The 22,354-nt window shown below is 44.1% G+C and overlaps 3 protein-coding genes across 3 annotated transcripts; 1 reads left to right on the forward strand and 2 right to left on the reverse strand.

Moving 5' to 3' along the window:
- LOC138940827 (uncharacterized) lies at positions 1-2,942 on the reverse strand. Its single transcript, XM_070310048.1, has 2 exons — positions 2,472-2,942; positions 1-1,317 (listed from the first exon to the last, which is right to left on the reverse strand). Exons 1-2 carry the CDS (start codon positions 2,940-2,942, stop codon positions 1-3), a joined length of 1,788 nt encoding a protein of 595 aa, XP_070166149.1.
- Positions 2,943-17,285: 14,343 nt separating this feature from the next.
- Positions 17,286-18,485, reverse strand: LOC138940828 (uncharacterized). The gene has a single exon (XM_070310050.1). The coding sequence runs from the start codon at positions 18,483-18,485 to the stop codon at positions 17,286-17,288; it is 1,200 nt and encodes a 399-aa protein (XP_070166151.1).
- A 2,882-nt stretch (positions 18,486-21,367) lies between these two features.
- Positions 21,368-22,342, forward strand: LOC138940829 (uncharacterized). The gene has a single exon (XM_070310051.1). The coding sequence runs from the start codon at positions 21,368-21,370 to the stop codon at positions 22,340-22,342; it is 975 nt and encodes a 324-aa protein (XP_070166152.1).
- The last annotated feature ends 12 nt before the right edge of the window (positions 22,343-22,354 follow it).

Consider the following 22,354-nt stretch of genomic DNA (forward strand, 5'->3'; position numbering starts at 1 on the left):
TTATTCGTCCAATCTGGCACGTATGTCCCTAAATGAATAGACTATAGGTATAGCTCGTGGTTCGTTATTTTCGACAGGTACATTAGGCGTTATATCTGCATTTGCGTTTTGTGTATTTATCGCAGTGTGTTCAGGTGGGTTTTCGGGAATTACATTCGGCTGTGGCGGTGGTTGTGGTCTGTTTGCTAGGTATAATAATAAATGTGTAAAGGAGCTCCAGATTGCTCCGAGTAAGTGTAAACTACAGCCGTAGGCTGCGTGTAACGCATAACCGTGAATTAATGTATCGAATACAATTTTTATAATTCTTATTATAATAAATATGCCGAATACGCCAGCGGTTGCTGCGCCGAACGTAGTGAATCCGTTCCAAATTTTCGTTAACGTGTTGTTATAAATTTTGTTCAATGCGTTTTCATCTAATAAATCTTGGAGGGAGACGGTATCGGATTGTATGGTCTGTCCTCTAAATCCTCGGGCGATGGTATGTAAGACTGTGCTTTTTTCCGCAGGAAACATTATATGGTCTCTTAGCTCATCTAGATCTTGTTGTGAATAAATGCCACTGATGGCTAATGATTGAGGGGCTAAGTATTTCCAGGATAATTTGGTAAGAGGCTTGATTTCGTGTGGGGAGGTTGTCATTGATGGGGTAGGGTTAAATTGGAGCCAGGTTCCTTCTATATTATAAAGGATGAGAAGTAATGGGTTACAGTTTCTCAATGTACCACGTTTAATTAATATATGTGATTTCGGGGTCATAAATAAGGAAGCGTTTCTGATGGTTACGGGTAATTCTGTATGACATGTGTTAGTTTTGCGTAGGGTGACTTCTACAGGCACGCACTTAATTATATGGATGCTTTTGCCCGCCGTCACCGCCATGTAGCCTGGTGACTTCATCATCCTGTAGGCGAATTCGTCCGGTTGCATCGCTGCCAGAGACAAGGTGTTTTCAATCACCTGTTTTTCTAGCTCACACTTTTGCGTAATAAAGTCTCTGTATAATGAAGTGATTTGATTTCTTATATATTTTTCGACGTATACGAATTTTGAGTTGGCGTATGTAAATAGATCCAAATTTGTCACCGCAATTTTGGATCTTGCTTTGAAAATGTTACCCTTCTGGGTTTCGAAAATAAATAGCTTTGGGTGCTCAGTGCCATATAGAGTATAACCACAGATGGTATGTTTGCGTGTAAGTGTTAAGGCAAATGTAATATCCTGTGATTCTAGAACGAAGATTGTTGTGTTTCGGGAATCTAGGAGACCTTGGATCTTAGTGGATGAGCCCTCGTATAATACGGGAGTGGTGCACTTGGACACAGTATAATTGGACACGGTGCAAATGGACACGTTACAAATGGACACGAGATTTTGCACACAGTTCAATTGGACACAGTGCATTTGGACACAATAATTTTGGATATAGTAGCTTTTGGACACATAAGAAAATACGCATCGTTTACTTGGACACCGCTCAATTGGACACTGTTCATTTGGACACCGTTCGTTTGGACACAGAAAGATGCGCACCGTTCATTTGGACACCGTTATTTGCCCACCGTTCGTTTGGACACCGTTCATTTGCCCACCGTTCGTTTGGACACCGTTCATTTGCCCACCGTTCGTTTGGACACCGTTCATTTGCCCACCGTTCGTTTGGATACCGTTCATTTGTACACAGAAACATGCGCACTGTTTGTTTGAATATGTAACAGATGGAGAGAAATAAAAATCATTTTGGGAAAATATAATCAGTATTCTTATAACACTTTATACTGGTAAATCTATGTAAAATATGAAATCGTGAAAAGGAGATACATTTGAAGGTTATAATATCTGTCAAAATAAAATATATTCATACTTATATATCTCTGATACTGATGTCATTAATTTTACATTGCTTTTAGCACTTTGTTTAGCCTTTCGCATATTTGGATGTCATGCATGGATACAGTGGGTTCCGCCCCCCCTGCGGGGGGGCTCCACTTCCGGAAGATATAACCTAACCCAAACCTATTTCTTATTTAAAACAAAAATTTGGTGTGGATTACGTCGTATAACTTAAATCAAATTTTGGTGTCCAAACGAACGGTGTCCAAACGAACGGTGGGCAAATGAACGGTGTCCAAACGAACGGTGGGCAAATGAACGGTGTCCAAACGAACAGTGGGCAAATGAACGGTGTCCAAACGAACGGTGGGCAAATAACGGTGTCCAAACGAACGGTGTCCAAATGAACGGTGCGCATCTTTCTGTGTCCAAACGAACAGTGTCCAATTGAGCGGTGTCCAAGTAAACGATGCGTATTTTCTTATGTGTCCAAAAGCTACTGTATCCAAAATTACTGTGTCCAAATGCACTGTGTCCAATTGAACCGTGTGCACAATCTCGTGTCCATTTGTAACGTGTCCATTTGCACCGTGTCCAATTGTACTGTGTCCAAGTGAAGGCCACTCGTATAATACATCGTATGATTCAAATCCGCATGCAGTATTCGGTACTCCTTCCCAAAATGTATACCCATCGTCCGAGTCTATACAAGATTCTTCCGCTAGTTCACAAACTGTGCCTGATTTTAACATTATTTTCCCTGCATTTAATTTGACTGGTACGTACGAATCTTTGAGAGAGATTTTTATGGTTGCTTGGACTATTACGTCATCCCATGTGCCGTAGTAGTCCGAGTATTGAATTCCTTTATAAGTTCCGTCTACATTTACTTTTCCTGCGAGCGTGATACTTTTATAGTATGTGTGGTTTGACCTAAGACCATCTATAATTTCCGCGGTTCCTACTTTCAAAAGGCCTTCTTTATGCATTTGGATGCATCTAGCGCGAGATGTTTCTTGTAAGTAATTTGTGTAACCATTGTGACAGTCGAAAGGTGAGAGTGCATTCCACAATGGTATATCGTTCTTAAAATTTCTACCTTGCATTGAGTTACATGTGTTTGCGCGTAGCTTGATATTTGCAGTAGTTGTATATATGTGTTAACGGTTGCGGGTGTTTCAATGTCGATATCGCATTCGCCTGATCGTAGTAGGGACACAGTAGTTACATTCAAGTAAGCTCCTCCACAATCATATACTATTATTGCCGATGTGCCAGAGAGCAAAGTGGTAAGTAGAAGTATCGAGACGTGGTAAACCTTAAAATAGAAATATCATATTTAAGTATAAACGCGCGAATAATATGGCTTGTTCGTGTTGTTTTGTGTTACAAAAATGTGTAAAGCGTGTGCGTTTATGAGTACATTTATAATTAGGATTATAACGAAAATATTCTAAGATTTCTAATACTACTGGATCCGGGGGTCCAGGCTGCGCTTACAAAAGTTTCTTTCTTTTGCACTTTCCTTCAACCCGGATCTATATAATATATGTCCTTGCACAACTTTAACTTGTTTACATGGACTACGCGTTATTTTCCGCAAAAGTCTTGTTATAGCCCGAGAAGGCTATATACGAATTATTAGATACATATTATTTTAGAGAGATATTATTTTATACAATAAGATATTGCTCGACGTGTAACGCGAATACAGATCACGTTACGAACGTTGACCGAACGAAGCGCTGACAACGCGAGCCACGCGCGAAGCCCGAGCGACCGCGCAATCACCCATTACGAAAACGCGGAAACCAAGGCACGCGGAATAAAGATGTTGCGAAAATGCAACGTAGAAGTCCTACCGAAAAGCAGAAAGGAAATTGCGAAAATGCAAGCAAAGAAGTCCTACTTAGAACTCCTTAGCTTGCATCCGGATCTTGCCGCAAAATCGAGCGACACGACACATGGTCCTGTCGCTAAACGATCCCCTCCTGGGAAACCAAGGGGAGACAATAAAAAGACCCATCGCTAACGAGCGGCGGGCAGTCTTTACCATCAATTAATATTACGCGGGCCGTAACGCTAATAGTCGCGAGTAGTCACACTTAGTGAAAATCGTGAAGATCGAGAAGCGAGTCTCGCGACGTAAACCCGACTCCAAACACGCGTCCGCGAGTGTCAGATAACGCGATACGCGACACGAGTAGATGATAGACACGAGGACGAATTATAATTAAGACCATTTGTAGTGAATAAAAGTTTTATTGAATATAAAAAGTGTCCAGAATTTCGGGTAACCCGCCAGACGTATCCCAGATTCCTAAATCTAAATCCGGCAACGATCCCGAAAATTACCGTGCCTCACCCGAGGCATAACAGTCTATTCTTGCGTTATTCATTGGTAACATTTCGATGATTCTGTATGGTCCCGTATACTGGTCGTCAAATTTTCCTATAGTCGGTTCCTTCAGTAGATAGACTTTATCATTGGCTCTAAAGTTTTGAATGCTAATTCTTTTGTCATAATGCTTTTTACTTTTTTCTTTTGACTTTATTAAATTCTGTCTTGCTAATCGTTGAGATGTTTCTAAAGTGTCAAAGAGGTTTGTAAGATATTCTTGATAAGGTGGTTCTGTTACTTCTTCGGGGATTGTAAAAGATGAAGGTGTTATAGCCCGAACAAGCTATACACGAATTATTAAATATATTATTCTAAATACATATTATTTTATATGATTGCTCAACGTGTAATGCGAATACAGATCACGTTACGAGCGTTGACCGAACAAAGCGCTGACAACGCGAGCCACGCGCTAAGCCCGAGCGACCGTGCAATCGTTTCATTGCGAAAACGCGGAAATCAGGGCAAGCGGAAGAAGGACATTGCGAAAATGCAACGTAGAAGTCCTACTTAAAGGCGAAATAAAAAGGAATAAAGAAATTGCGAAAGTGCAAGCAAAGAAGTCCTACTTAGAACTTCTTAGCTTGCATCCGGATATTGCCAAAATCAAGCGACACGACACACAGCCTTGCCGCTAAACGACCCCCTCTCGGGTAGCCAAAGGGAGTTAATAAAAAGGCCCACCGCTAACGAACGGCGGGCAGTCTTTACCATTAATATTACGCGGACAATCTTGATCATTAATTAATAGTAGTCACAATAACTACCAAACGGGCAATCTTTATTCCTTTACGCGAGCAATATCTCTAACAGCCGCGAGTGTCAAAACGGGTATCAATAATTATTATAATATTAAATAGCCACGCAGTCGGCAGAAATATACACGAAGAAGCGAGAGGCGAGTCTCGAGACCGAAACTCGACTCTAGACACGCGCACTTCAAGATATCCGTTATCGCGATACGCGACGCAAGCGAAAGTGCGGGAACATTGTAATCAAGCCAAGTCACAAATAAAATAGATATTAAAATATTTATTTAAATGTAAGAGTGTCATTTTTAAACAAATAAAAATTCTTAAATTCCTTCCGGCAAACGATCCCAACTACCGTGCCTCTCCGGAGGCACATCATAATTTGGTGGCAGCGGTGGGATCTGCCGGGGCATCGCCAGAACTAAGCAAGACCTGCAAAAGACACGGTTGTGTTAAAAAGCGGGCACGCCAACAATCAATTCAATTGAAGTTGACGGACGGAAGCAGCAGCTAAGCCTTCCCCAAGACCTGCAAGGCATCCAGAGTGTAAACAGGACAGGCACGCCAGCACACGTAAAACGTAAGTTGACGGAAACCACAATCAACGGAAGACACCGCACGGACAACAGAACGAGCATCGCCACAACAGCTGTAGCAGAAACGTGAGCCGCCAAGCATCGCGACCTACGATAACTCTACAGACAACACACCGACGCCGGACAACGACCGCCGTACGACGAACATCGTCAGCGTACGTCAGCCGTATCAGCCGCCGAGCGGAGGACTGCAGCGTCAGCAACCTACTGACACAGCGAGCGATCATGCGAGCCGTTATACTATTGTAAGTCCGAAAAATTTAATAAATATGTAACGATGCATCCCTCCAACGTTACCCGGCCGTCGATCCGCCGGAAGTCCGCCGCCCGACAAACACCGGTCGGGCATAATGCGGAGGCGCCGAGCGCCCATTTTTAAAGATTTATCAAATGTTCCGATTTGTAAACCGCCGTTACAACGCGTGTTTACCCGGAACCGTCGCCGCGGTCGGGTAACCGTACCGACCGTTCCCGAAACCACTCGAGTCGCGCGCGGCGGTTCACCGTTAAATAATAGGCCTTAAAACAATCAGGCATATTACGCACGCGCACCCGCCGGAAAAGCGGTATAAATAGGGCACGTTTTACATCTCCGGACCAGATCTTCCGCAACCACCAGAGTCAGTACGACGCCTGGAATCCAGAACGATCCTGAAAACACGCTCAAAGAGAGAGAAAACGGGGTTGGGAGTACCCAGCCTCCGCCGAGAGTTTGCGGCATCTCTAAGAGCGATCCTTTGAAATCTCTGCGACCGAGGAACACGAGGTTGGGCGTACTCAGCCTCCGTCGGGAGTTCCCGACACCTCGCACGCATCCGTCCACCTAAGTGCAACGGCGATCATCCAGTGGTAGGGAGTTCCCTGCCATTGACGGGTGTTCCCGTCGGCCGTTGCACTCCTGCATTCTACGGGAAAAACCATCCCCGACGAAACAATACCGCGATATCCGCGAACTCGCAGTAATTCCCTTACCGCGATCGGACTCGCCATTAATACGGCGCGCTAAGTCCCGCTCACGGGGGAGGATCTAACCCGGCCGCGACATCGATCGACGCAGTCGGATCGATACCGACACGTCTAAGGACCGCCCACCGACCCGACCGAAATTACCGCCCGGTAGTTAGCGGCCTCTGCCGAAATCCAGATCCGCGCACGTAATCGATAATTGTATCGAATCGCTGAAAGAGCGCTCCGACACACACACACCCCGTGCATTGTAATACGTATGCATCGCGACCGGCACGACCACACCGCTAGACAAGTCCAACACTCACGCATACACGAGTGCGTTTTGTCACCTGCACGTCATCCTTCGCCTCGCCCATATATTTTCAACACATTGTAAATATCTCGCGTTCGCACACGCACTCGCTCGCTTATCATTTCACTCACATACAAGCGCACATACACCGACACACACAACAGTTATACACACACTCACTCTGTATACACACATACTTACACGCAATAAATTATATTTTACCTAACGCATCTATCGTTCGTCTCTCGATATCCTTTCACGAGCCCCGGATCCCGACCGAGTTATCCACGACCGCCTCGCGAAAGCGGTTTATTACAAATATAACTGCGTGAATGTCGGAAGGTAATATACCGAAACCGATAGCGAACCGATCGTGGTTATTAAGCGGACCAGCCCGACGAGCTATGAGCGTAAGTTTAACACCGCGAGAAAATTTTGATAAAACGCGAAGGAACTTAGAAAAACAATACTCGAGCGAAAGCGAAACCGAGTTACCGGATAACGTAATCACAGAACGCGAATTTCCGTTTAACAATTTTGACGAAAGCCTACTCCCGCGTAATACGACTGACCCCACTGACGATACTCAACGCGAGACTAGACGTACGCGACCGTATATTAGTAGAACTCCAAGTAGAGTATCCCTACGGCGCGAATTTTCATTAACTTTCTACGAGAGCGATCTATTCGATCTGGAAGAAATTTATAGCCAACAAGAAAGTAATATGGCCGAATCGCGAAATCCGCAAGAAAACACTCCCGCGAACCCGCCACAAAGCGCGGTAGACGAGGAAATAGAAAGAATGCGACGATCTATTCACCAAATGGACCGAAATATAGTGGAGGCGGATCACACACCGCCCCACGAGAGAAACCGCGAAGAAAGAGGCGACGCGCACCTTCTCGAAATATTAAACGAAATACGCACGGAAGTAAAATCATTAAACAGGCGAGTAACGCGAGTAGAAGACGCGATTATGGAACTACCACGTCACGGATATAACCGCTCAGAAGACGGTAACGACGCGTTTAATGGAACATACGGACGAACCGCACGCGACATCAGAAGTCGACGAAGCACCGCTCCGAATTACTTACCGTTAAAGGAAGCAAGAGCAATGATTCCCGAATTTGATGGAACATCGCGACATAAGTTATTAGAATTTTTAAATGCATGCACGTACGCCGTTCAAGACATACATCCCGCGGATGAAGAATCATTAATCCGAGCAATATTATTTACAAAACTGATAGGAAAAGCCATGCAGGATTTCGAGACACGAAATATTCAGACGTTCGCCGAATTAAAACAACAACTCGAGATTTGTTATCAGTCTAAACAAAGTACTACGCACTTACAAATCGAGTTCAATTCCTTAAAACAAAAACCGAATGAAACTGCGCACGCTTTCGGACAACGTGTTGATTTACTAGCGATGAAATTATATGATTCGATGATCGAAGGAAAGCAGCATTCCGCAACCTCAAAACGCACGATTCAACAAACAATCCAAGAGCAGGTATTAATAAATTTCCAAATCGGGTTACACGACGAATTACAAGTGCTCGTCCGCACGTAGCGATATACGACGCTCCAAGAAGCGATAACGGGCGCGAGCGCCGAAGAAAAACTCAGACCGGGAACAGCGAGAACGAGTGGTTTTGCTAATAAAAATAAAACCGAATTTAGTTACTCGCGAAATAGTCGAAATCCAACACCGCAATGCTTTAAATGCGGAAAAAAGGGACATTTCAGACGCGATTGCCGTAGCAGCCGATACGCGCTCCCGAAGCCGGAAAAACCCTCGCGAATAAACGCGATAAGTAAATACTGCTCGCATTGCAAACGAACAGGACACAGCCGCGACGAATGCTGGAGTCTAAAAGGAAAACCGAAAAACAATACAAATAAACTAAAAGTCGGAAATCAGCAAAAAACGCGCGACGAAAATATACGCGATCGAAAGAAACCGCGACAACAAAACAGAAACGCCGATAGCGCAAGTAGCAGCAGCGAAGACGAGCAGGAAGAAGCGAGAAAGAGACAACCGCGACCTGCATCTGAGTATCGCGTTACGCATATTAAAGATATGCCACGTGCAAAGAAAAAGACGGACTTATTGCTAATAACATTACCAATGCGACAAGTGAAAAACGAAAAAATACAGATGTTGTACGATTCAGGATCGACCATTTCATTAATAAAATTGAAACATTTAAAAGATGACACACTAATACATGAAGGTAAAATCGCGCTTAAAGGCATAACCGGGCATAAAGTACACACCATAGGAAAAATGTACGCCACTATTAAAATTGGCAATCACAAGGTAAAACATGCATTTTACGTTGTAAGAGACGACATTCCGATAGAAAATGAAGGAATAATAGGAATCGATTTCCTTCGACAACATTCGGTATCCTGTGATTATAATCAAAATCAATTAAAAATAGGAGACGCCGTGCTAAGATTCCATACGTTTAACAAAACAATTCTAAAACCGCGCAGCGAAACCATCGTAAAAGCGATAACAAAGCAAAATCGGATAGGAATAGTACGAGCAGAGGAAACAGCTCCAGGAATCTACCTTGGAAACTGCTTAGTAGAACCGAAGGATTATACTTGTCCCGTTAGTATCATAAATACAACCGATACGGAAGTCGAGATACAAACGCCGAACGTCACACTCGAAGACATAGAACGCGAAATCGAATTCAAAATACACACGATACAAGCAAGAAAAAATTTTAAGTATACTAACTCGAGACACGGACAAATATGACAACTACTACGCACGCAACATTTAAATACGGAAGAAAAACAGGCATTCCTACGGATATGCGAAGAATATTACGATACATTTCAGTTGGACGGAGAACCACTGACGTGCACCGCGACGGTAGAGCACGAGATAAACACGCGCGCCGACACCTCGCCGGTGAACACGAGACCATATCGTCTTCCCGAGAAGCACAAGACGGAAGTAAATAAACAAGTGCAAGAAATGCTGAAAAACGGCATAATCCGAACAAGCGCGAGTCAATGGAACGCACCTTTATTGGTGGTACCGAAAAAGGCCGACGCATCCGGAAAACCTAAGCTCCGAGTAATAGATTTTCGGAAGCTAAACGATTTAACAATAGGCGATTCATTTCCACTGCCCAATATCACCGATATACTGGACCAGCTAGGAAACGCTAAATATTTTACTACACTAGACTTAGCGTCAGGATACCACCAGATACCGATGGCTGAGCAAGATAAACAAAAGACAGCTTTTTCAACGCCCTACGGACACTATGAATTTAATAGAATGCCGTTTGGATTGAAAAATGCGCCAGCAACATTCCAGAGATTGATGAATTCAATTCTAACAGGAATGCAAGGACTTAAATGTCTAGTTTATTTAGACGACATTGTCATATACGGATCGAGCCTAGAGGACCACAATAGAAGACTCAAGGAGGTACTACAGAGACTCCGAGAAAATAATCTAAAATTGCAACTAGGTAAATGCGAGTTTTTGCGCAAAGAAGTAATTTATCTAGGTCACATTATTTCGGAGATAATGGAATATCTCCGGATCCGTCAAAGCTAACCGCGATAAAAGAATTTCCGACGCCGAAGAAAGTAAAAGATATACAATCTTTCATAGGACTAGCCGGATACTATAGAAAATTCATAGAAGATTTTTCAAAAATAGCCAAGCCACTAACGAAATTAACAAAGAAAACGGAAAAATTCGAGTGGACAATGGAACAGCAAAATGCTTTCGAAATATTAAAAGAAAAATTAATGACTGCGCCAGTGCTAACGTATCCGGATTTCAATCAAGAATTCATAGTGACCACCGATGCTTTCGACTATGCAATCGGAGCAGTATTGTCACAAGGAAAAGTAGGTAATGACCGACCAATTGCTTACGCCAGCAGAGTTTTATCGCGAGCGGAGCAGAATTACAATACAACAGAGAAGGAATTACTAGCAATTGTATGGGCTGTAAAACATTTTAGGCCATACATATACGGTACGAAATTTAAAATCGTAACCGACCACAAACCATTAATCTGGTTATTTAATGTGAATGATCCCGGATCAAGATTAATCCGATGGAGATTAAAACTAGAAGAATATGATTATGAAATCATCCATAAGGCCGGACGAGCGAACGCGAACGCCGATGCACTGAGCCGCAATGTAACAAGAGAAGCGCAAGAAACAGAAGAGGAAGAACGAGAAATCTTCGCAATAGAAGAGGAAACAAACTCCGACGAAGAAAAAATATACACGGAGGAAGACAAGAAACAGATATTATATGAATATCATGACGCACCCACAGGAGGACATCAAGGAGTTGAACGAACGGTTAAAAGAATCCGCCTAAATTACAATTGGCCAGGAATAACGAAAGATGTAGAAAAATACATTGCAAAATGCGAATTGTGCCAGAAAAACAAACTATCGCGAAAAAATAAAGTACCGCTAATAATTACGGATACGCCTACTAAACCGTTCGAAAAATGCGCGTTAGATATTGTAGGACCGCTAACAGTTACAACAAATGGAAATAAATATCTGTTAACATTCCAAGATAATTTAACGAAATTCAGCAAAGCGATACCGATTCCAAACCAAGAAGCGAACACGGTCAGTAAAGAATTCGTTACAAAAATTGTACTTGAACACGGAATACCGGAAAAAATTTTAACGGATCAAGGCACAAATTTCCTCAGCGAAATATTTAAAAATACATGTAAATTACTAAAAATAAATAAAATACAGACAACTGCCTATCATCCGGAACGTAATGGCGCGTTAGAACGATCGCATCGAACATTAGCTGAATATTTAAGACACTACATAAACGAAGATCAGACAGACTGGGACGAATGGATACCGTTCGCAATGTTTACGTATAACATGACGCCACATACAGCTACGGGGTATACACCCTTCGAATTAGTGTACGGGCACCAAGCGGATCTGCCTACGTCACTGACGAGACCGCCTAAACCGACATACAATTACGATGATTACGCGCAAGAATTGAAAGAAAAATTAACGGCAACGAGTCAGCTCGCAAAAGAGCATATTAAAGAAGAAAAAATTAAAGTCAAAAAACAGTACGACAGTAGTGTTAATAGGCCGGTTCTAACTCAGGTCCTTCGAGGGGAATGCGTGGCGAGGGGAAACCGCGCGGTCGAGGGGGCATGACGTCACGCGGGCGGAGGGAGATTTTGGCGGCGCGGGGGAATGACGTCACGCGGGCGGGGGAGCTTATCGTGGGAGCATAAACAGCGCGGTGTATTACAAAGGGCGAATGCCGATGTCCGGCTGCTCGAGAATTTATAAACATTATAAACAAATATTGTCTCACACTGCACTATTGCACGTGCGGCATTATTAAATTTCGTAGAAAGATGATAAAGCTAGCGTAGATGTCCGGCTGCTATAATTTATTATAAACAAAATAAAACCATCGCGGTGGTCTCTTCATCTTTTTTTCCAGGAAGAGCCGCTCACGCACTATTGTGCGTAACATTAGAATTATTATAAACAAGATAGAACCATCGCGATACTATAACGCGATAGATTAAAAATATATAATGAAGAACGAAGGGTGTCAAAAACTCAGTATGCGATTTGAAAGCTTACGGTCCGTATATCGACTGAAAGAGATACAGTGGGGTACTTGTATTTTTTTGTGTGGCAAGTGTTCGGTGTAGAGGAAGATTTTGTGATAATCTGCATAAAAATGGAAATAGATGAAGTTATTGTTATTGAAGATGAGGATATTATTCTCGAAGGCGCTGATGAAGAAGTTATTGTTATTGAAGATGAGGATGTCATTCTCGAAGACAACTTGATGGAAATTGTGAATTTGTCAGACGATTCATCAGACGAAGACCACATACTTTCGGAGGATTCCGATTACAATAGTGATTGCAGCAGTGTTAGTACGGACATAAATCAACGTACTTTAAACCGAGTTGAAATAAATAGTTTAGGTGCGGTAAAAATGTGCTGTATATACTTTTATTATAAAAGTGAATACAACGAAAAAATTTGCACATGCTGTTTTATGCGTATTTTAGACTTATTTTCGAATATTCGTGTTGTGCGACAGCATAAAAGTGCAATTTACGAACTAATCCTGGGATCGTTTTGCAGAGAATGTGGAAAACCGCTGTACCAGATAATGCCCTGCAACATGTGCCCAATTTGCACTGTATAAGCTGGACAAAACATATGTTGTGAAAAGACTAAAATAGGAAATATGGGGACTCCGAACATTTTGCGGAATTAGAACAATTTCTATGGGAGGATTTCATACAGGTGAACTCGGTGTGTGCATGCGAGTTATGGGAAAGAACATGCCTTAAATGTCTCGAGTGGTTGGAAGAACAGTACCGACGCGAGATGTTACAACAGGGGCATGGAATTCAATCGCTGGCTAGCCGAATCACGCGACTTGAAAGTTTAAGACATTCGTTACACAAAAACATACAAACGCTTAGATGTCCATGTTATGGGTGAGAACCACATTGAAATACTCAAAGAATTAATTGTATCTATTTTAAAAAATATTAAATTTATATTAATATAATGTTTTTCTGTTTCAGATGGAGCGCCGCCTTATATTTTATTTTTATTTTATCCTTATATTATATTTTATTTTATTTTATCCCTATTATATTATTATATTTTATCCTTATTATATTATTATATTTTATCCTTATTATATTATTATATTATCCTTATTATATTATTTAATTTATTATTATTATTATTTTATTATTTTTATTATTTTTTATTATTTTTTATATTTTATATTTTATATTTTATATTTCACACACACACACATACAGACACACACACAATTTGTATTATACACACGTTTTGTAAAATAGACATTATTATATATATAATAAAATGATTATTTCTGCACCTTCTTCTTTCCTTTTCCCACATGCATGCCTCGCATTATCTCTCTTTCTCCCGCGAACGTATCCTTTTCCCACGCCAATGCGGACGCTATCCTTCTCCTACACGCGTGCATGCCTAGCGCTATCTCCCTCATACTCACCGCCTTACGAACGCCGTATCCCGCATCATCATCCACGCGCATATCTCGCGCTATCCTTCTCGCACACCCATAGAATGCTATCCTTTTCCTACTCGCGAACACCTCGCGCTGTCCTTCTCCCACACACGTGCATGCCTCGCGCATACTCACCGTCTTACGAACGCCGTATCTCGCATCATCATCCACGCGCATGCCTCGTGCTATCCTTCTCACACACACATAGAATGCTATCCTTTTCCTACTCGTGAACGCCTCGCGCTGTCCTTCTCCCACATGCGTGCATGCGATCGCCTCGCGCTATCTCCCTCATACTCACCGTCTTACGAACGCTATACTTATCGCACCGACTTACGAACGCTATCCCTTTCCCGCACTCATGCGAACGCCTCGCGCCGTCCTTCTCCCACATGCGTGCATGCGGTCGCCTCGCGCTATCTCCCTCATACTCACCGTCTTACGAACGCTATACTTATCGCACCGACTTACGAACGCTATCCCTTTACCACGCTCATGCGAACGCTTCGCGCCATCCTTCTCTCACGCATTACGGCATCGTACCGTAAGATCGCGCGCGGTTTGTACTGAGGATATGCAAGAAAGGGAAGCGAAAGAAATACATAATCATTTTTTTTCATTTTTTAACACATTAATTTATTTATTTATATTACCATACATCACCCCGTCTCAAGGTTTCAGACAAAATTTCATCCACAGCATAAGCTAATAGTTCGCAATCTATGATAGATGTTTTATCATAAACTTCGCGCAAGATTTTAACCGCAGAATCTCTCTCGGCGCCAAACATACTACTTTGCAAACTCCGAACAAATTGATCGAAACTCTCATTTACAGCTTCTAGATTCTCGCACAGCTTCAAATATTCGTGATTAACACAGTGTTCGAGTTCGAATAAGAAAAATATAGTTGACGGTTTCATGTACAAGCAAGAATCGCGCAACGTAAGTTTGACAACACTCGCATCACTTATTTTAACAATCTCAATTGTTAAATCGTTAATCCATATCGGTGCATGATTAGGCGTTTGTACAAGTTGTTCAACGTCCGCGCGTTTCAGCATTAGCGATTCCCATGTATCGATAGATAATACGATTCGGTTGCCTCGGTTATCGCCCAGATGCAGTTCCACGTAAGATGTTATTCCAACGCTGATGCCAATATCTAAGTATTTATAAGCAGTGCGCGTCAAAGCAAATCTACGTACCAAAATACGTGGTTTACCACATCTGAAAAATACAAAAAATATGAAATAGCATAGAAAAAACATATGAAAAAATATATGAAGAATATATATAAAACATTTGTGATACTTACAAATCAAGTGGTTTCTTGTACGGCTTAACTTCATTTCGTGGTTTCTTGCACGGTTTAATTTCGTCTCGTGGAACGTAGTAATTCGCGCGTTTGCAACCGTTGCTGGTGCTTCTTTCAGCGGAGCACATTTTGTCTCTCGGTTATGAGAAGTGAACCGTTGGTACTAGCAGTTGATGCGACACTGATCGTATAAAAAATTAATCGAATATACGTGATGCTTATTTTTCAAAAGTATGATGTGGTGGGAGATCAATGCTCTGAAAATTTAGGAGAAGGGGAAACGGTTAACGTATGATGCGATGGGAGATTATTGCTCTGAAAATTTAGGAGAAGGGGAAACGGTCAACATATAATGCGATGGGAGATTATTGTTCTGAAAATTTAGGAGAAGGGGAAACGGCCAACGTTAAAAAGAATACTTAGAAACGACTCGCGAGGAAAGGAGTGGGGAGAATAAGAAATAAAAAACATTAAATACGTTTACACATTTTATTTATAAAAATATTGCAATTTTTTTTTTGGTATTGCGACCACCAGTTAAATATTTTTAATACATTCTGTAATGCGCAATTCTTAACATGTTTTTCGCATCGTATAGTATTGGGTGATTGCATAAGTTCGTGCCCGATTTAAATATAAACTTCAATAGATTATATTTTAGAGATAACACTTATTAATCAATTATATCAGTCTCCATTCTTTTCTACAATGGTTTTCCAACGATCTATAAGCTTGTCGATTCCATTTTTGAAGAAAGAACTTGGTTTTTCTTGAAAAAAGTTTGTAAGGTGGTTTTCGACAGCTTCCTCGGAATTGAGATTCTTGTCATTTAAACTATTCTGCAAAGACCAGAACAGATAAAAATCTGAAGGCGCAATATCTGGAGAGTATGGCGGGTGCTGCAGAATTTCCCATTGCAACTCCTGCAGTTTTTCTTTCAGTTATTCCTTTCAGTCAGGAGATGCGGCACCCACGTATCAAGCTTGGAAATGTATCCAAGCTTTTTTAAATGACGAAAAGCGGTTGAATTATCGATGTCCAGCTTCTCAGCAATATCCTCAGTTGTAATCCTTGGGTTTCTTTCCACTAAGGCATGCACAATGTCATCATTAATGCCAGAAGGCTGTCCAGAGCGGGGTTGATCCTCCATGTTGAAATCACCATTTCGAAATCTGCCAAACCATTTTTTGACTGTTCGGAGAGCAGGAGCGCGGTCCAAATAAACGCTTTGAATATTTTTTTATGCAATCCCAACACTCACGCCTTTCCGAAATTCATATAGCATTACATGCCGCAAATGCACCTTTTCGTTCTCCATTTTTAATGATTTCTCTTATGCACAAATGGACTTATCTGAACAATGTCTGACGCTAAATTGACATAAGACAACGTCATCTATTCGGTGTAAGCAACAATTACCACACGAAAACAATAGAACTCCGCCATGCAGTAACTTAATGCCATCTATGAAAATCGGGCACGAACTTATGCAATCATCCAATATTAGTAACATCTAGATTATTTAAAGATTCAATATCTTCGTAATCAGCATCCAAAGTCTCGATGATTAAATTTTCTCTCGCAAGATTCTCAAGCAAATCCACCAGCCATTCCCGTTTCTGGCATCCCTTGACGTACACGAGAGTCGACGTCTCGTCATCCTCTTCTGTTCCAAGCACGGCTGATGTAATCAAGCGTTTAGCCATGCTGTACGGCACGTTTCCGTCTTCCCATCGTAATCCATGGTGATTCGCGATCAGCCAGGAAGCGCACGATTTGTCGGATTTTGTGAGGAGATTCCATGGTAGGGGGTATGTAAAAATGTAATGCGCCAGAACGGTCCCCTTTCTCAGCACCGCCACCTCCTTTACGACAATTTCATCCCGACGAAGAATCCTTGTAGGTTCACGAACGTTGGTACAGACATAACGTTTTTCTTTTTTATATCAGCACGTCGAGAACAAGACTGCAATTGATCCTGATGTATTATAGATTTTATATCGTCTCATTCCCCCATACTTAGGTGATTTTGCGCACAACATTGGTCAACGGGTTGTACTGAATCACGCGATCATGTATGATGAGGCAGTACGCTGTGATATTCGGCGGCACGTTCTCCTTACACTCGAATTCCAATCTCACATCCACGGTTGCGCTTTTGACCGATTCGTTTTGTCGAGAGCAATCGATGATCACGAATGGACCGTTACGTAAAAATTGCGTGACGGTAAGACTCGGCTCGAGATACTCGTAACCGTAATAATTTTTGCAGAAACGTTGATACGTGTTGTACAAAATCGACCATCTGTTGTTATCGAAATCCAGATTCATATCGTCGTACGGATAACATTCCGAGTTCAAATAGAGTTTCACGTTGGTCAATTTGCAGTCGTCGAATCGACTCGTATCCTCGGACATGACGTTCTTCCGATCTGTCTGCAGAACGAAAACAACGTATCGCGGCTTCTCCAGCTGAGTCGCGGTCTTAATGGGCCACGAATGTTTGGTTGTACGCTGCAATAGCGGAAATTCGTATAGATCCCACGAGCGGAAACCCATACTGAGGTATTGTCCGCTTTCCAAGGCGCGTAGCATCGATAACTTGTTAATCTCGTTCAATACGACGTGCGGCATTCGCCATTGTATCTTGAATATGTCGATCACAGGCTCCAACACCAAATTTCCAATCAAGCAATTGTTGTCGTTGCGCGATCGTATTAAGATCAATTCGTGACGAGCGTTAATCACCACGCGCCTGTAATCCTCGCAAAATCCCAATAACATGTAGAGCGGTACGCAAAAATTAAAGTATCCATTCGTGTTAGTAGGCGAATCCCAGCCGGCGTTTCTCATAATCACGGTTCTATCGGATGATATCGTTACATAGTTCTTGAGTGTGCTGGTTATTCCCACATTTCTGCTACGATCAATCTCCACACCGTCGAGTTCGTATCGAATCTCATCGAACATGAACGCGACGTAATTATTTCCCAGTACAACATCAAACCCTTCAGCTGGTTTGTTTATCTTTAGTTTTCCCTCGATGTATAGAAAACTCTCATACGGCAACGTATACAGATCCTGTTGTTGTATGGGTATTCGTATCTCATCGCTGTGCTCAAACGTCGTATTGGCGTGAGGGTTGTACGTGTGAGTCTTGATCTTGACGATACGATCGTCAAAGACCGGCTCGCTTTTGATGTTAAGGATATCGGTCATGTTTTCTCAGATATTTCGCACCGCGAATCCCAAAGATTGCAAAAATTCAACGTTTGACGCGTTGAGTTTCTTTTTCTTGGCGCAACCGGATAATCGAATATTAGCGAATGTTGACGTTGTTGTTGTTGTTGTTGTCGTCGCGTTATCTCCCGCGTCTTTCGCTCCGCTCAACACGAGCATCTCATGTATCGCGTGCTAATTTTGTCGCCGTCGTACGTGCAATCTGATGGTGATCTCTTCTCCTCGAAAATCGAGCAATCGTCCGTCTTGATCCGCAACGCGTATCGTTAGATCCGTAATGCTCCGCGTGATGATCGGCAGGTAAATGATCTGCGCCGGCGTTTCCGATATCTTATATCCTGGCGGCACGCTCGGTGAAAATTCATGTATCGTATGAACGCGTTTGCCATTGCTGTACGCACCAGCGGTCACGTTATACTCTACGCGGATAATGTTTACGTTGATAATATTAATCGGTATGTCCGATTGGTGCCATTGTCCCGGCAGCAATATACGCTTTGACGAGAATCCCAGCAGCGATCCAATGTTGTTGGGTTCGTTAAAGTTTATTCTGAAAGCGCACTTGATCTCGCTATTCATCGTATTGTAATTAGCACGGAGCACTATCGGGTATTCTACAACCTCGTCTTCGTCACCGCTCGCTCGAACGGTTTCCTCTCGCGATATCCCCGCGATATCATCACGTTTGTCGACACGATTGCCGGAGCGAACTACGCGTCGCGGGCGTTTCCGTGAAATTGCACGTTTCAAAAACTTGTGTATTGCGTGTATCTCGTACGATCCCTCGGGAATCGTAATTTCCGTGTCATCCTCATCGAAATAAAATTTATTATTCGAGGAATTCACGTTTGTTCAGAAAATATCGCGACTTTTGCGCAATCTCACCACCATCATCTTACTCACTCTAGTCCTTCTCTTTAGTGCTCTTTCTCTCTTTCTTTTCTCTCTCATACGCGACCTCAACCCAATCCCTATGCCGGTCTTATCAATCCAATCAGCATCGCACGACGCTATCAGCCAATCATAATCAAGCTCTCAGGAGCTTTTCCGCGCTCCTGCGTCGATATCGACCCTTCCGGTGATCCTCGATCATTCCTCGAGTAACGGTCTTTCATAGCGCACGCTTTCTTTGGAAAAATCGACAACGCTCTCGGAATTTGGTTTGCTATTCGGATCGGATCTAGAAATCAATCTCACGGTGTTCTCAAGAATCTCAGTGAAAGTAAGGACATTATCAACCGGCAGTCAATCATCGAATTGAGTGTAAGTGCGAATATTCGCGAAGTGCGGCTCGGACCAACGTACGTGTGCGTGGACTCTAAGCGTTCTTCCCGACACCCCCCGAAACCAGAGACTCCTCCGGTACTTTATCAAACATTTTTGGTCCTTCGAGCCGGATCGGTGGGTGCGGTAACGAACGTATCTGTGTGCGGGCTTAGATATTCGGTTGTGTGCTTTCCACGTGCTAACGACGAAAGTTCGAGAACGATCCGTGTCGTGCTTTCTCTCTCGCTCTGACTTCCGTCGGGCTCGGTTGCTCGTGCGTGTTCGGCGACGCTCGGGCGGACTCGGGCGCTCGGTAACGGATCTCTGCGACACGTGCTCAGGCTCACGCTCTCGGCGGCCATCTTGTGAGCCTCGTGCGCGCGATACGGACGGCTCATCGCACACTCTCTCAGTGAATCTGAAAGAACATATCTGTGCGCGGACGTAGAAATTCGAGTGTGTGCTTTCCATGTGCTAACGGCGAAAGTTCTAGAACGATCCGTGTCGTGCCTTCTCTCTCGCTCTGACTTCCGTCGGGCTCGGTTGCTCGTGCGTGTTCGGCGACGCTCGGGCGCTCGGTAACGGATCTCTGCGACACGTGCTCAGGCTCACGCTCTCGGCGGCCATCTTGTGAGCCTCGTGCGCGGGATACGGCCGGCTCATCGCACACTTTCTCCTCAGTGAATCGGATCGAACATCTCTGTGTGCAGACTAAGAGAACCAAATGTGTGCTTTCCAAGTGCTACCGGCGAAAGCTCGAGAACGATCCTCGGCGCGTTCTCTCTCGCTCTCAGACTTCCAGCGCGCCCGCCAGTTCGTGCGTGTTCGGCGACGCTCGGACGGATTCGGGCGCTCGGCAACGGATCTCCACGACGCGACTAGGCTCTCTCTCTCGCTCCTGTAGCCACGCGGTGCTTTTGACCACATTCCCCGGCTGGAACGCTCTCTCCCCGGCCATCTTGTGAATCTCGTACGCGGTATATGGACCTCTCCTTCTCATCCTCGGAGACGCACTGCTCATCGGACACTCTCTCTTCAGTGAAGTTAATCAATTAGACATCACCTGACAAAACAAGGCATTACGACACAGCAGCAAACCATCTACGGCCACCGCTCATGTGGCCATCTCACCCCCCTCTGGGAATTCGGAGACCTCTGGATGTGCACTGTGCTCTGGCCCTCATTACATTGTCTCTTGTCCTCGTTTCAGAGATATGTCTCCTCATCTGCGGCGCAACATAATAATCGACCTTCGACTCTGCTTCAATTGTTTGGGCAGGCATAACGCACTCGCCTGTCAAAACTCCAAGAGGTGCAGAGACTGCGGCAACAAGCATCATACCATGATACACATGGATGGTCAACCGCCCCCACGTCCGTCAGCTACACAAGGCAGAGTAATCTCCTCAACCGCAGCCCCACAAACGCCGGCGCTAGCCTCACCAAATGAGAGCACCACATCAGCGGCTTCGGAATGACTCACGCACGCAGTCCTCGCTCCATCTCACTCGGCAGCTCTCACTCGTCCGGCAGTCTTACTCGCTACTTGTTGCGCCATCATCCGATCACCTGGCGGCTCGCCTCACTCGGTCAGGATGCTCATCGATCTCGGATCGGAACTCACCTTTGCTTCTGGACAACTTATCAAAACCCTTCAGTTTACCCCCGGGCACAAGGCGGGCGGCTTTCCTCTGGCGAAGTGGCAAAGTAATCATCCGGAGCTATTTCGGGCTTTCCCTAGGGACGGCGCAGCAGTAGAGCCTCACTCGTTCGCTAACACGCAGGGTAAGATTATGGGACTCACGTGGCAGCCTCACTCAGATCCGTTCGTCTTCCAGAGCAAGGCCTCCAACCGGCCCGTCATCACCAAACGGACCATACTGTCGGAAGTAGCACAACTGTTTGACCCTTTGGGATTCTTATCTCCGGTAATCATCAGGGCGAAGACTCTCCTCCAGGAACTGTGGCTGGAAAAGGTCGGCTGGGATGACTATCTCTCGCCGCAACTTCGAGATCGGTGGACGCACTTCCGTTCAGAGCTGTCGGCCCTGACTTCCATCACGATTCCTCGGTGGATGTCTCTCACGCCGTCAGCCACGGTCGAACTTCATGGATTTTCAGATGCTTCGCAACTTGCCATGGCGGCTGCAGTTTACATCAAGGTCACCCATCACATAACAGAGCCAATCATCACACTGGTCTGCGCCAAAACTAAGGTCGCACCTCTCAAACGGCTCACCATTCCCCGGCTGGAACTCACGGCGGCGGTTCTACACTCTCGTCTCATCAGTTATGTTCAACGAACACTAGAACTCGCGGAGGTACCAATCTACCTGTGGACGGACTCATCAGTATCGCTCACCTGGATCAACAGTCATCCTTCTCGCTGGAAGGACTTCGTTCGGAATCGAGTGGCGGCAATTCAAGAACGCGTACCTCAGGGCCATTGGCGGTTTATTCCCGGCAAGGAGAATCCAGCAGACTGTGCTTCTCGCGGTCTCTCTTCCACGCAACTCTCTCGGCATCATCTTTGGTGGAACGGTCCCTCATGGCTAGCACAGCCTCCTTAACATTGGCCAAGC

This window comes from Polyergus mexicanus, unplaced genomic scaffold (genome assembly GCF_030449975.1).
Source record: "Polyergus mexicanus isolate NDT 795.1 unplaced genomic scaffold, iyPolMexi1.0 SCAF_17, whole genome shotgun sequence".
Classification (NCBI taxonomy): Eukaryota; Metazoa; Arthropoda; class Insecta; order Hymenoptera; family Formicidae; genus Polyergus; species Polyergus mexicanus.